At 41.5% G+C, this 14,759-nt stretch overlaps 1 protein-coding gene across 1 annotated transcript in view; it reads right to left on the reverse strand.

The window, feature by feature from the left end:
• The window catches only part of TRAPPC12 (trafficking protein particle complex subunit 12), a 77,698-nt gene that overhangs the window by 61,309 nt on the left and 1,630 nt on the right, over positions 1-14,759 (reverse strand). The window contains exons 4-5 of the mRNA XM_087702751.1: positions 10,773-11,988; positions 7,714-7,830 (exon numbers count right to left, since the gene is read on the reverse strand). Of these exons, the coding sequence (XP_087558877.1) occupies positions 7,714-7,830; positions 10,773-11,981 (1,326 nt within the window). The 5' untranslated portion in view covers positions 11,982-11,988. The remainder of the gene's footprint in view (positions 1-7,713; positions 7,831-10,772; positions 11,989-14,759) is intronic.

The raw sequence follows: 14,759 nt of genomic DNA on the forward strand, positions 1-14,759 counted from the left end.
ATGTATATACGCAATAAAGGTTAAATAGTTCAGGTGTTACAGCAGAACAGTACAGCAGCAATAACAAATCAATATAAGTCTAATTTAAAATATACGTTCACATTTTTTTTATTAGTTACTAAATTTCTGTTACCATCTGGATATTCCTCCAAAGGGAATTATTGAAGACTACTGAAATGTTCGCTGGGCAAAAGCAAGATTAAGAAACTTATTGTTCTAAAAGAAATATTAGAGTGGCAAATCTGTTTCTTTACTCCAGAATGTAGCCGCGCGAGCGATTGTGGGTGCACCTCGGTACACCCACGTTACACCTATCCTCCGCGAGCTGCATTGGCTGCCCATTGGTCTCCGGACACGCTTCAAGGCGCTAGTCGTCACTTATAAAGCCCTGCATGGTATCGGACCTGGGTACCTGAGAGACCGCCTCCTGCCGATTATCTCCCAAAGACCGATTCGATTGCTCAGGCTTGGCCTTCTCCGGATTCCATCTGCCAGCCAATGTTGGCTGGCGACTCCCCGGGGGAGAGCCTTCTCTGTTGCAGCCCCGGCCCTCTGGAACGAGCTCCCCGTGGAGATCCGGACCCTCACTACCCTCCCGGCCTTCCTTAAAGCTACTAAATCCTGGCTGTTCCAGCAGGCTGGGGGCTGTTGAAGTATCCGGCCCCACTTCAACCCCACTGTTGCTGTATTTTAAAAGTGTTGTATTGTCTTGTATTGTCTTATTTATCCCCTCTCCCTGTTTTATTGTAAGCCGCCCAGAGTCCTTCGGGAGTGGGCGGCATACAAAACCAATAAAACTACAAACTACTACAACTTTATATAGGTAGTCCTCCAGTTACGAGCACAATTGAGTTCAAAAATTATGTTGCTAAGTGAAACATTTATTAAATGAGTTTTGCCCCAGTTTACGACTTTCCTTGCCATAGTTGTTCACTGAACAATTGCATTTGGTAAATTAGTAACGTGGTTGTTCAGTGAATGCATATTCCCCATCGACTTTGCTTGTCAGAAGGTGGCAAAAGCTGATCATATGACCCTGGGGCAATGCAATTGTCATAAATATGAACCAATTGCACAGCATCTGAATTATGAACATGTGACCATGGGGATTCTGAAATGCCATAAGTGTGAAAAATGATCTTAAGTTACTTTTTTCAGTGCCATTGTAACTTTGAATGGTCACTGAGTGAACTGTTGCAAATCAAGGACTACCTGTACTTACTATCCAATAGATAATTGTAAAATATTAACAGTAGTATTCCTAACAAGTTGCAATAACATCAAAATGAGACATCATTCTAATATGAGATTATATGATGCCATGGCATCTAACGCTAATGTGTAAGTCCTTCGGGATTGGGTGGCATATAAATATATTTAATAAATATATTTAATAAATAAACATCTGCATGCTGACTTCATAATGCACGTGTCATTCCTTGCTGTCCTCTGAGCCCCAAATATTCCCAAGGCAACGGCCCAAATCAACTGCAGTGAAATCATTGGTCAAGATATACACCAAAATAAAGTATTTTTTTTTTAAATTAAATATATTTATATGCTGCCCATTCCCGAAGGACTCCGGGATACTAACTATGTATTAGTTTGGTATAAAATGCCTAGAAACCAAGTTTGCTTGTTTCAAATATTATCTACTATATAAACTCTGATGATATGTGCTTAAACAGAAGTGAAAGTTTCCCAGGATTACTTCATAGTTGGGACAGAGTTGGGGACAGAAAAACACCAGAGTTTTTTGAAGTTAGCTTGTTCATGCTGAGGATGAAGTCAGAATGTAGACAACGGAGAAATACAACTTAAGATTGCAAATCAATTCAGAATGGAGATTACAATTTGAAAACATTTCATGATTTCTTTTTTAGTAGTGTATAATTTAACTCCTGGAATAAAAAATATTACTTAAATCAGGAGAATTCTTTTTCAATGGAAACTTCTCAGCTATAAAAAAAAATACAGACAAGAGGCCCACAGTTTTATTATGTTTGACAATGGATGGAAATTCCATGTAAAATCTAGATGCTCCACTAAGAGAAAGAATATGATTTTCCCCCAAAGGGAATCTTTAACTGTACATATGACACCATTAAAATGATTAAAATGTCCTCCTCCATTTTGGATGACATTCTTCTCTAATATAAATTATTTGGGTAGAACACATTGACATCATTTTTAAAAAAAATGGTCGGTAACCCCTTCGTAGGCTAAAGTTTCCTAATATTCTTTTACATTTATAAGATAATAAAATATTGTAATTAAGGAGCTACATGTGATATTTTGCACACTTGTCTTCTACTGTGTATCATGAATTTCTCTTAGTCTTTTTCCCCATTGATCCACATATTCTTCCCAAGACCAATGTGGGAATGGGCAGAAGGATGATGAATGAAGAGGAGGAATTTATCGCATTGGTAATATTATTCCATCAGCAACACTGCCGAAAAATTAACTTTAACTGTTTTTCTTAAATGTTTTCTGAGATTATCATTTGCCCAAATTTATAAAACTGCAGTCATAGCCATTCAATTAAAGGAAAAGAAAGAAGTCCCTGAGAATTTTACTCCACTAGTCATATAGCCAACCACATGGGATGGTGCTTTTATCTGTTTCCCTTCTTTCGCTCCTAAAGGGCAGACTAAAATATAATAACATTTTAAAAAATTGCTCACAAAATGGTAGCTAACAATTATGAGAGAGAGAGAGAGAGAGAGAGAGAGAGGGAGGGAGGGAGGGAGGGAGGGAGGGAGAGAGAGAGAGAGAGAGAGAGAGAGAGAGAGAGAGAGAGAGAGAGAGAGAGAGAGAAGGAATAGTTATTATTTCAAGTCTAACAGTATTTTTCTCCATAAAAATACTAAAATGGTAGTCAATAGTACTGGAAATATTCAATATGTAGCCATTAAGTCTGTCGATTGGATCTTATAACCCACTGAAATGAAAATTATAGTTTTTCAGAAGTCTATTATTAACCACATCTGAACATAAAGCAAGTACAATACAGGCGGGTCCTGGGTTGATCTGCATTTGTTAATCACTGTGGAATTAATTAATTTTTTAAATTATTTTTTACATATTCAGAACCTCCAAAACAGCAAGTTCTGTGATATTCAACTGGGTATTTTCTTCAATCTTATGACACAAGTTTTAAGTATGGCTGTCAAGATTTGCAAATACATTTGTTTTCTGAATCAACAGGAAAAGGTTATTAGAAAGGGTTGATTTTAGAAAATTATAAATAGACTAAAGGTCCAGATGGATCTGATAACATTTTAAAAGTACATATAAGAATTCTCCCCATGAGAAACTATTCAAGGATGTGCTCTCAGAAGAAAAACGACCTGATAAGATGGAATTTTAAACGTTGGACACTAAAGGAAATAAGAAGAAAATAAAGATAACAATTAAAAGAGAAGCATACTTATTACTGGATTTGATCAAGCAAAATGGAGTAAAACATTTCAGCAACAGATCTATAGAGAAATATGTGTGAACAATGGACTTAAAAGTTAATTTTAAGGCTCTCAGCCATAATTACTCAATGATGTTTCAGAAGAGAATCAAATCTTATTGGATAAGACTGAAACTGATTTAAATGAGGATTTTCAAATGACAAGCTTCAAACAGGAAAAAGGAAAAAGATGAAATTGATGTTTTTAATAACTAAAAAGGATAATACAAATAATATATCAGAAGCGTGACTTGGATAACTTTTATGTTAGATTTACAAAACTGATTTGTTAATGCAATTTTGTGAGAAGAGACAGAGAGAAAATGAAAGGGAACTGTGTGGACATATTTGAAAGGACAAAAGCTCAGGATTGTTAGGAGAAAGTAGAAGGAATATAAAGTTGGTTTATTTGACCAAGGTTAAAATAGATTATCATAACTAATAATATGTAACAGCTTTTTCCTGACCGGGACTAGATTTTGATATTTTAAGGTTTTATTTATAGATAAGATAGTGGAAAGATTTCAGTTGTTCCATTTTAAGTTTATTGGATTAAAGTTAAAACAGTTATATTATTCTGATAATTTTAATAATTTTTATGACTGGATTTGAAAGATGAGGTTTGAGGATTTAAGACAGAAAATGAGATATACAGGAAAAAGGAAGGAATTTCAAGTAGTTTTATTAGATCAAGTTTATAATATGTGATGTATGATACACTGTTATTTCAGGTAACTCTTAAAGGACAGTGATTAGAGTGGATGAGAGGCTTTAAAGATTTGTTTGTAGAGAGGGAGGCGATATGGGATGGAGAAATTGTTTGAAGAGATTGATTGCTTTCCCTCTTAATTATTCATTGTGTGTTTTAGATAAACCTGGCAAACAATTTTTTTCCATAAGCCAAATCCAGAAATATTTCAGTGATGTGATCTGTGAATATTTTGTCACTTTAAATTCACCTGATAATCTTTCAATTCAGAACTCTTTAAGTCTATTGAAACTTTTCTTTTGAAAAAGAGATACTTTTGGCTTATCAGAAGACTCAAGGGAAGTTTAATGACACATTTTAAAAAACTGAATAATAACTGTTGGTCTAACGGTTTAAAACAGAGATACACAAAAGGAATTTTTGTGTATAGAACAATTGATTACACTACAAAATGATACAGAACAGGAAAAAGAAAAATAACCATTAGCCAGTTTAGGTAAATCCCACCATAGACTATAGAGATATAACAACATAACAGTTCAAACCTACCTTTTCACTATCTCTCTTATTTGTTTGTGAAACTAAAAATAGTGCTGTATATTTAGGATAAATCTTCCTTTTACAGAAATAAGCATGTCTAGTTTTCCATGATTTTTTCTATCTAATTTTTCTTCCCAGTTTGGCAAAAAGGATTACTCTTACCGCTGTACCAAAACCTAACTACTAAATGGTAAAAAGAAGTGCTCTAGCTGTATTACTTTGGTAGGTAAGTTAAAAGTAAAGGTTCCCCTCCTGCATGTGTGCTAGGCGTCCCCGACTCTAGGGGGCAGTGCTCATCTCCGTTTCAAAGCCAAAGAGCCAGCGCTGTCCGAAGACGTCTCCGTGGTCATGTGGCCGGCATGACTCAACACCCAAAGGCGCACGGAACGCTGTTACCTTCCCACCAAAGGTGGTTCCTATTTTTCTACTTGCATTTTTTACGTGCTTTCGAACCGCTAGGTTGGCAGAAGCCGGGACAAGTCACGGGAGCTCACTCCGTTACGCGGCGCTAGGGATTCAAACTGCTGACCTTTCTGATCAACAAGCTCAACGTCTTAGCCACTGATAGGTTTATTAGTGCTAAATAAATGTGAACACGTTGTTACAGATAGTCCTTGACTTACAACTACAACTGAGATTGGGACCGCCATGGTCAATCAGCGCAGCCATAAAGTGAGAGAACACGTGACTGCATCGATTTACAAAAGCAATCCCTGCTGTGGGTCATTAATTGAGAATCATTACACAAACGCCCACTCCAATCCAAGCCATTCTGAGCTTGGTCCCTTCCCGTTCTGAGCCTCAGTAAGTTAAGGCAGTGTTTCTCAACCTTGGCCACTTGAAGATGTCTGGACTTCAACTCCCAGAATTCCCCAGCCAGCGAATGCTGGCTGGGGGAATTCTGGGAGTTGAAGTCCAGACATCTTCAAGTGGCCAAGGTTGAGAAACACTGAGTTAAGGGACGGCCTCTGACTCCATCCACCCACGTACCTCCCCCGATCTCTGCCTTTCGGCCCCTCTCCATCCTGCTTGCAGGACAATCAAGCAGTCCCAAAACTGTGTGACTCTGGGGCTGCTGGCCATGTGCCAGGAAGCCTCAGTCGCCCACCCCAGCAATTGCAAGCAACATAGCTGCCTTCTCTCTCAGTTCTTTGCAACGATCTTTTTGTCCCTTCCGTGAAGCCGCGATTCTACCTGGAGCTCCAGTTTCTCTGCCTAACGCTTCCCAGACGTGAGTGCCCCAGCAGTGAACCCCAGCAAACCCCACCAAGCATCCATTCACCCAGCTGCCTTCTCCCCCAGGTTGCCCCACAACAACATTTCACCTTTTGCAGAAGCTGAAGTAACGTGCCACCTTTGTTGTCTTCAGAACGCTAAGCTGTCTTTATAAAACGGTGCTCCCTTCTGCAAGCCGCATTGTCTTTCCACAGACTTTCCGGAGACAACACATGTTTTACAAAGGCAGTGCTGTCTTCGAAGCGCCTTTGGAAAGACGGCGCAGCCTCATGAAGACAAGGCCGCTTTACAAAGACTAGGCAGACTTCAGAGAGCCTTTGGAAACAGTGCAGCTTTATGAAGCCGACGCGGCTTTACAGAGGCTCTGAGAGTTCATGCCTAGGGAATGTCTGCCACAGAATCCGGGAAATCCGGGGAGGGAAAACGACAGCAAAGGTAGTGAGGCCAACGCGGCTGGAAGCAGGAGGTGAAAGGTCAGTGCAGGCATCTGGGAGAGAAGGCAGCTGGGTGAATAAATGCATGTTGGCACTTGTTGGGATAGCTGAGGCTTCAAGTACCTGGGTACTTGAGAGACCTCCTGCTGCCAATTACCTCCCATAGACCCGTTAGATCGCACAGGGTCGGCCTCCTCCGGGTTCCGTCCACCAGCCAATGCCATCTGGCTACCACCCGGGGGAGGGCCTTCTCTGTCGCAGCTCCGGCCCTTTGGAATGAACTCCCCGCGGAGATCCGGACCCTCACCTCTCTCCAGGCCTTCCGGAAAGCCGTCAAAACCTGGCTGTGCCGGCAGGCCTGGGGTTGATGAGTTCCCCTCCCCTCTCTCGACTGGTGTGGCTGTGTGATTTTCGTGTATTTTAATTACGTGTATTGTGTTTGTGTCCCCTTTTCCCTTTCGGAGTTGTTCGCCGCCCTGAGTCCCTCCCGGAGAAGGGTGGCATACAAATAAACTAAATCTGAATCTGAATCCCAGGGCAACCAATCTCAAACCTGCTTGCACCCAGAGTCACTGTTTGAGATGGGCAGCTACCTAAATTGAATAAACAAACAAACAAACAAACAGAGAATTACCTGCACGTGCACAAAAAAATAGCAATAGCAATAGCAGTTAGACTTATATAGCGCTTCACAGGGCTTTCAGCCCTCTCTAAGCGGTTTACAGAGTCAGCATATATTGCCCCCAACAACAATCCGGGTCCTCATTTCACCCACCTCGGAAGGACGGAAGGCTGAGTCAACCCTGAGCCGGTGAGATTTGAACAGCCGAACTGCAGAACTGCAGTCAGCTGAAGTAGCCTGCAGTGCTGCATTTAACCACTGCACCACCTCGACTCAGGAAAGAGCCTTGAGGTGGCCTAATGAACTTTAGCCGCCCGGAGTCCTCCGGGATTGGGCGGCCTATAAATCTACTAAATAAATAAATCTACTAAATAAACTTTGCAAATGACGTAGCTGCCTCAAGCAGCAGATTACACAGAGGTCTCTGCTCTTTCTATGAGGCTAACGTTCTAAAAACCTGATGTACGACACTGGACATTATCTCTTATAGCCACTATTTTATTAATGGGAAAACCTTTCAAGCAGCCACCTTGTAAGAATGCCCGAAACACAATCATAAATTTCTACAAGTGCCCATTTCCTAAATCTGAAAATGCAGATCCTGAACTGTATCACTTTCAAGACATTTTGAAAAAAGAGTAAACAAGATCTTTAGACTGGAACTATCCACAAGGAATCAGAACTGAAAAAGAAACACCGTATTACTTACAATCAGTTGTTTTAAGCCCTGGAAAGACTGCTCCACAGAGTTGGTGTTGAGAACTTGTCTCTTCGCTGCCGCCTGTTCACCAAGGAAGCGGAGCATTAAATCTTTAACTGCATCACCCTAATGGGAAAAAAGGACATAATATCTAGCATATATATATGAAACATATTCAAGATAATTCCATCTCAGTAAAAGGGTTTGGTATGCTTGGTCAGACAATCTATTTCTGTGAAAGGAAACTTTTTGCAGATCATCGAAAAACATTATTTTAAGGAGGATACTTGATTTTCTCCAACACAGCTTTTTATTTCACACTGGGTTTAGATCAGTGTTTCTCAACCTTGGCTACTTGAAGATGTCTGGACTTCAACTCCCAGAATTCCCCAGCCAACGAATGCTGGCTGGGGAATTCTGGGAGTTGAAGTCCAGCTGGGGAATTCTGGGAGTTGAAGTCCAGACATCTTCAAGTGGCCAAAGTTGAGAAACACTGGTTTAGATTCTCTATACCAAGTCCTTTAAATTTCTTCAGTTCATATTCTCTGGACTAGGTTTAGCTGATTTCACTAGAAGATACTGAGAAGACACAGTAGAAGTCTAGAACACTACAAGTCTGCTCAAACATTACTCTGTAGTTAAATAATAGTTACAGGGACCAAGGTGGGCCAAAGAACAGGAGCCAATCTACCTTTTTGGAGAGTGATGAGGTTCTTCATTCCATAAGGAAATAGTGACAGGGGTCCTGACTGAAGACCTCATCTGTGTTTCTACTTTGATCTCAGCAGGTTCTGACTTGGCTTTTCTGAGGGCCAAAATAAAAAGACTAATTACATAGCTCTGAGGGTGAGGTCTCTCTTCTCCACCTCAGGATGCTGATCAATATCAGAGCATACCGTGAGGGGAAGGAACATTAATCATTTGGCCCTGCTGGGTTTTCAATCCAGATTTGGCCTCTTGTCGTTTTCACTGCAAAAGACAAAAAAAAAAAAAAATGTTCCTCGAAACGAAAAGGAACTACGTTTTAGGCATCCTAAACTGGGACCACAGCAAGAGGGACAGGATTACATCCATCCTAGGGACCTAATCTTTATTAGATCCTCCACCTCTCTGGCCATCTGTGAAGGAGAACTGTACAGACCATAGGTCATTTCTAGGAAGTCTGGGAATATTTATTTCACTCAGAAACCCAGGGGTGGGTTTCAGGCGGTTCGCGGCGGTCCCCGCGAACCGGTTGGTCGGCGAACCCGGAAGTAAGTAACTTCCGGGAACGCCGAAGGGTCCACCCGCCCACCCGCATTTCTTACCCGGTTTTGACGAGTTCTGCGCTTCCATGCATGCGCAGGACGCATACAGTGCCTGCACGATCCTCCAGGAGCAGCAGGAGCATCGCACAGACGCTAGTACGGATGCGTGCACTGCGCGCATGCACAAGGACGCCACCGGCCCCGTTCCAACCGAACCAGTTGGAACGGGGCGAGAAACCCACCCCTGGGTTGTACACAGAAACTTTCTCAGCGCCCTTCCTGATGAGCTGGGCTAAGGATGCTTACATTGATCTTTCTGACCTTTCAGTATTGTTATCCTTGTGTTCCAGGATGGCAACACTCCCCACCTCAAGAGTTTGAGGGCCAATGACTTGCTCCTCCCAATAGGCTGCCAAGTACCTGATGGCAGATGCGCTAATGGCTGGATAAGGCCGTGTGTTAGGTGAGTAGGGGATTGCTGGTGTGCATGTACAGTACATCGAGGGGTGTATGTGTGTGTGTGTGTGTACACTTTGTTGACAGGCAAGAAGCTGGAGGGATGTGGGAGAGGTGATGGGGAGGCAGAAGCATAGAAACCATGTTCTGCATGAGGTGACGTGGTGGATTCAGAAGGATGGGACGGCTGAAAGATCCTGACCACTTATAAAGTCCTTCATGGTATTGGACCTGGGTACTTGAGAGACCGCCTGCTGCCAATTACCTCCCAAAGACCCATTAGATCACACAGATTAGGCCTCCTCCGGGTTCCATCTACTAGCCAATGTCATCTGGCTACTACCCAGGGGAGGGCCTTCTCTGTGGCGGCTCCGGCCCTTTGGAGCGAACTCCCCGCGGAGATTCGGACCCTCACCTCTCTCCAGGCCTTCCGGAAAGCCGTTAATACCTGGCTGTGGCGGCAGGCCTGGGGTCAATGAGTTCCCTTCCCCTCTCGAATCGTGTGGCTGTTGGTTGTTTTAAATTCCCTGTACTTTTTGTTGTAGTTCTTGTGTTTTCCCTTCCCCTCCTTTGGGTTTGTGCGCCGCCCTGAGTCCCGCTGGGAATAGGGTGGCATATAAATAAAATGAACCTTGAACTTTGACCTAATCCCTGGAGGTTGCGCAGGTCTGGATGAGGAGGAACAGGCTCTGCCTCAATCCTGAGTAGCTTCATTTTTGGCCTCCCTAATTCTGGAGACATTCTGTGTTTACTTTTTCATGGGATTGCACTTCCAAATGAGGCTAGCATGAAATTTAGGGTTCCTCTTGGACTCACAGCTCATGCTCCAAAAGGAGATGGCAGCTACGCCCAAGAGGAACTTTGAACAATTACATCTGGTACATCAACGAGCTTTTCCCTGGATTGGAGGAGTTTCAGACATTCACTCACGCCTTGATCAACTCATGGTTGACTGTCATGAGCTCCAGATTGGGCGGGCTCTACAGTCTCGTAATTGTTATCCATCTGCAGCATTATTGTTAATGGAAAGGTGGGACATAAGCGACATGTAAAAGCAGACACTGTGTTGGAATTTATAGCAATAGCAATAGCAGTTAGACTTATATACCGCTTCATAGGGCTTTCAGCCCTCTCTAAGCGGTTTACAGAGTCAGCATATTGCCCCCAACAACAATCCGGGTCCTCATTTTACCCACCTCAGAAGGATGGAAGGCTGAGTCAACCTTGAGCTTGTGAGATTAGAACCGCTGAACTGCAGATAACAGTCAGCTGAAGTGGCCTGCAGTACTGCACCCTAACCACTGCGCCACCTTGGCTCTTATCAGATGAGGTTTCAAGTGATTAAAAGCACAAGATGATTCTCACCTGAATATTGTCAAATTTTAATCCCGGCATGGTCACTTTCTCCTTGTCTATGAAAATATTATTATACGGCTGGGTGGCCACTGAAATCAACACATTCCTAGTTGCCTCACTAGGAAGCCAGGCGTCGTTTCTTCTGTCCACCTCGCTCATGTTCAGCACGGAGGCAAAAGGGTCATCGGCGCTTTGAAAAACAGCTTGAATCTGGGAAAATGGCTTTGGGGACTGAGATATTTCTGGAGAAGAGGCAGATTTCCCAGGTTCCGATCTTCCATTTTTAAGAGCGTATTTATGTTTAACAGAGTCGCGCAATTCCCCAACTGTTACAAGAGAAGACATCTGTTCGGGTACAGATGCACTGGCATTGGGGTTGCTGACGGAAATAAAGGACGACGTAGTAAAGGAATCAAAGAAATCAGAAGCTAACGTGTTATTGCTAATGGCTTCCCCAAAGAATTTGCTTAGGCTTGGGCTAGGCTGAACCACCTGCGGATGGATTTTCACCGGAGTCTCACTGACAGCACCAAGGCTGGGTGATTTCACCATTTGAGGCTCAAAGCCATCATGCAGGAACTGCTGCTGGCCAGTTGTTTGGTTCCCCTGGCTAAAGATGGTACAGATGGGAATAGGTTCCGCGTCATCTGGGGATTTAATGACAACCGGAACGGAAACAACTTCCTCTGGCTTGCTTTCTTCAACAATGTTCGATGGAGACTTTAAAAGTTTGTCACATTCTCCTTCCAGTTCGTTTTTTGCTGGCGTCTGAATCGGATGTTCATTTGAAGAGGACTGGTAGTCAATTCTCGAATCGGAAATACTTTTGGCAGCAGCTTCGAGTTTTGTGTCCTTCTCATTTCTAATGACTTCGTGTCTCTCCAAATGCTCCTCTCCTTCTATTGCTTCGGCATCGTTTGCTTCCATTTGTTTGACTATTCCCTGCAGGCAGCCAAGGTCGCCGGTATCGTCTTCACTGTTATTTGGAGAATCAGATATCAGGACGCTCTCCATCATGTGCTCACTCAGTTTATCTATGAAGTTACTGGAGTCATCTGCAACATTTTCTTCAGATGCAGATTCATCTCCTCCCAGATCAATGGTTTCTTCGTGGAACAGAAGTTCCTCAGAAGCCTCCTGTTGGTTATCACAAATGTCGGCCATCGCGTTCGGGCTTCTTACTCCAATGTCTTCAACATTGCTTTCTTGTTTCTCCATACTTCTTCTACGTAAAAAAGAAATTGCTACTGATCAGTATACATGTAGGATGATTTATGCATAAAGCAACAATATACACTGCAATAATTAAGAACACTGTGTTCAAAGTATGTAACACTTTATTAATAAATTCCTAACCCCCCCCCTTCTACTTGCTTTTTTCTTAGCATGAAAGTAATGGTTGAAAAACTAGGTATCTTAACAATGAGCTCTTGACCGGGCCAAAATATAGGATAGATCCAGCTGGGGCCTTTGGTCTCCTTGACTATCCATTTTTCCACTTGGGAAAGTATTGTGCTACAAAGCGCTTTGCCTTATCTCAGTGGTTCCCAAACTTGGCAACTTTAAGACTTGTGGACTTCAACTCCCAGAATTCTCCAGCCAGCTCAGCAGAGCTGGCTGGAGAATTCTGGGAGTTGAAGTCCACAAGTCTTAAAGTTGCCAAGTTTGGGAACCACTGCCTTATCTATATACTATATTCTACTTGGTTGGCTTGCAATGTCACGAATTCAGACTTGGACAACACAATCTCTACCTTCAAGGCATAGACTGAGTATCTCTCCTGCAAGAAGAGCTGATTGAAATGTTCTCTAGTGGAATTCTGATCTATCTCTGTATTCAGAAAAAGGGGAAGGGAGATTGCCAGTGGCCAAATTCATATGCAGACGGACAGAATAGCATTACAACTCTGTGTGAGGAGGAATAGAAGAAAAAAAAGATAAAAACTTCAAGTAGACAAGAAGGGAAATCCTGCATGAGAAGGCTTGGATAGCGAACACTAAATTGAACAGAGTTAAGGTGGCAGATCTTAATAGATTAAACCTGTCACCTACGCAGCACATTAGGACTTCAATTATTAATTTATTTGTTTCCCTCTTCCCAGCTCTTTTGCAGATTCTATAGGTGAAAGAACAGATAAGAACCAGAAAGAACAAAAAAACGAACAAAAAAACCATTTAACTTGAAATATAATAAATTCAGGTGCAATAAAAAATGTAAATGACAACAGCTGAATTTAAGATGGACCATCTGAATTTAAACGTGAGAGAGAGAGAGAGAGAGAGGGAGGGAGGGAGGGAGGGAGGGAGGGAGAGAGAGAGAGAGAGAGAGAGAGAGAGAGAGAGAGAGAGAGAGAGAGAGAGAGAGAAACCTAATTTATAACAACCCCATTCACTATTTTTTGAAGTTTTCATACGCCATAGTTGTCAGCAAAGATGTCCATGGATATTGATCCTTCATGGCTTTGATGGTGTTCATATTATGGTTTTTAAAAACACAAGGACTAAACTGTGTTAGCAGATTTATAGAAGTCCTATCAGTACCACATATAAAATACCCTACTGATTATGACAAAAGTGACTGGCACTTTTGGAACATTTTCACAGTGCATCATAAACAAAGTGGTCATCACCTGGTGGTCCATGTCGACTTTTTATTGTCCATTGCATCATGTATCCATCAAGTCAATTGTGGCTATCATATAAAACTTTATTAAAATAGAAAACACCCTTAATTTTAGCTGTATCGCATTCTCTGCTATTTGGCACATTGGCCCAGGTTATCTGAGGAACTGTCTCACCCCAATGGGATTGACCCATTCTACCCATCACAGCAGAAGGGTCATACTATGGACCTCATGGGCCAAGTAATTATCTCTGGCAGGTGAAGAGCATTTTCTGTTATGCCTCCCATGCTCTGAAACATTGTGGCCCCCAAGTTCAGATCCGAACCCACCCTTTTGGCTTTCCGAAAGAGCTTGAAAACCTGGCTTTTGCCAATTGGCTTGGGACCCCAATGGCGGTGTATCGTACCGGAGGTGGTTAATAGATTGAGATAAGATTCCACTTCTACCCCATGTGCATCTTGCTCCTTTCCTTGCCTTCTTTGTTTATTGTAAGTAAATTTTAACATTAATATTTAGTGTCTATAGAGATTCTCAATCATCCAGGTCCTAATTGTCCCAAAGATGCTTTTTCAAGAGGCAACTAACTTTTCTGTTTTTCTTTGAAAACGTTTCACTTCTCATCCAATAAGCTTCTTGGATGAGAAGAGAAACATCTTCAAAGAAAAATAAATCCAGTTGCCTCTTGAAAAAGCACCTTTGGGATGATTTATATTTATTATTTTAATATTTAATGTTTTATTTTGTTTTACTTGGAAACCATCTAATGTCTGTTGGTGGCATAAATACTTAAAAAAAATAAAATTTTGACACGTTTGCCACAAACACAATTGAAACTTAGTACTACCTCAAGCATATTTATGTTTTTCAATGCAAATTAGGAATTCTAGTTCAGAGACTACCTTGCAAGCCAACATCCCACTAACTATGATATACATGCAGTGTATACTCACATGCAGGATATATATATATTTTATCAGCACAAATAAAAAAAAACACACACATATATATATATATATATATATATATATATATATATATATATATATATATATATATATATATATATATATATATATATATATATATATATATATATATATATATATATATATATAATGTTGTTGTATTTGTGCTGATAAATAAATAAAGGGAGACTAGTATAGATCTATTTCAAGCTATTTAGCTCTCATCAGCTAGCCATACCCTTACTGGGATTTGAACCTGGGCTATATTACATATTAGGCAGACATCTTACCCATTAGGCCACAGGCTCTTATCCGTTATCAGCCAAGCCAGGGTGAAAGGTATCTATAAGATTTTATATATATATGTATGTATGTATGTATGTATGTATGTATGTATGTATGTGTGTA

Source organism: Thamnophis sirtalis, unplaced genomic scaffold (assembly GCF_051295495.1).
Source record: "Thamnophis sirtalis isolate CommonGarterSnake01/CBP01778 unplaced genomic scaffold, rThaSir2_p1.2 scaffold_16, whole genome shotgun sequence".
In the NCBI taxonomy this organism is placed as follows: Eukaryota; Metazoa; Chordata; class Lepidosauria; order Squamata; family Natricidae; genus Thamnophis; species Thamnophis sirtalis.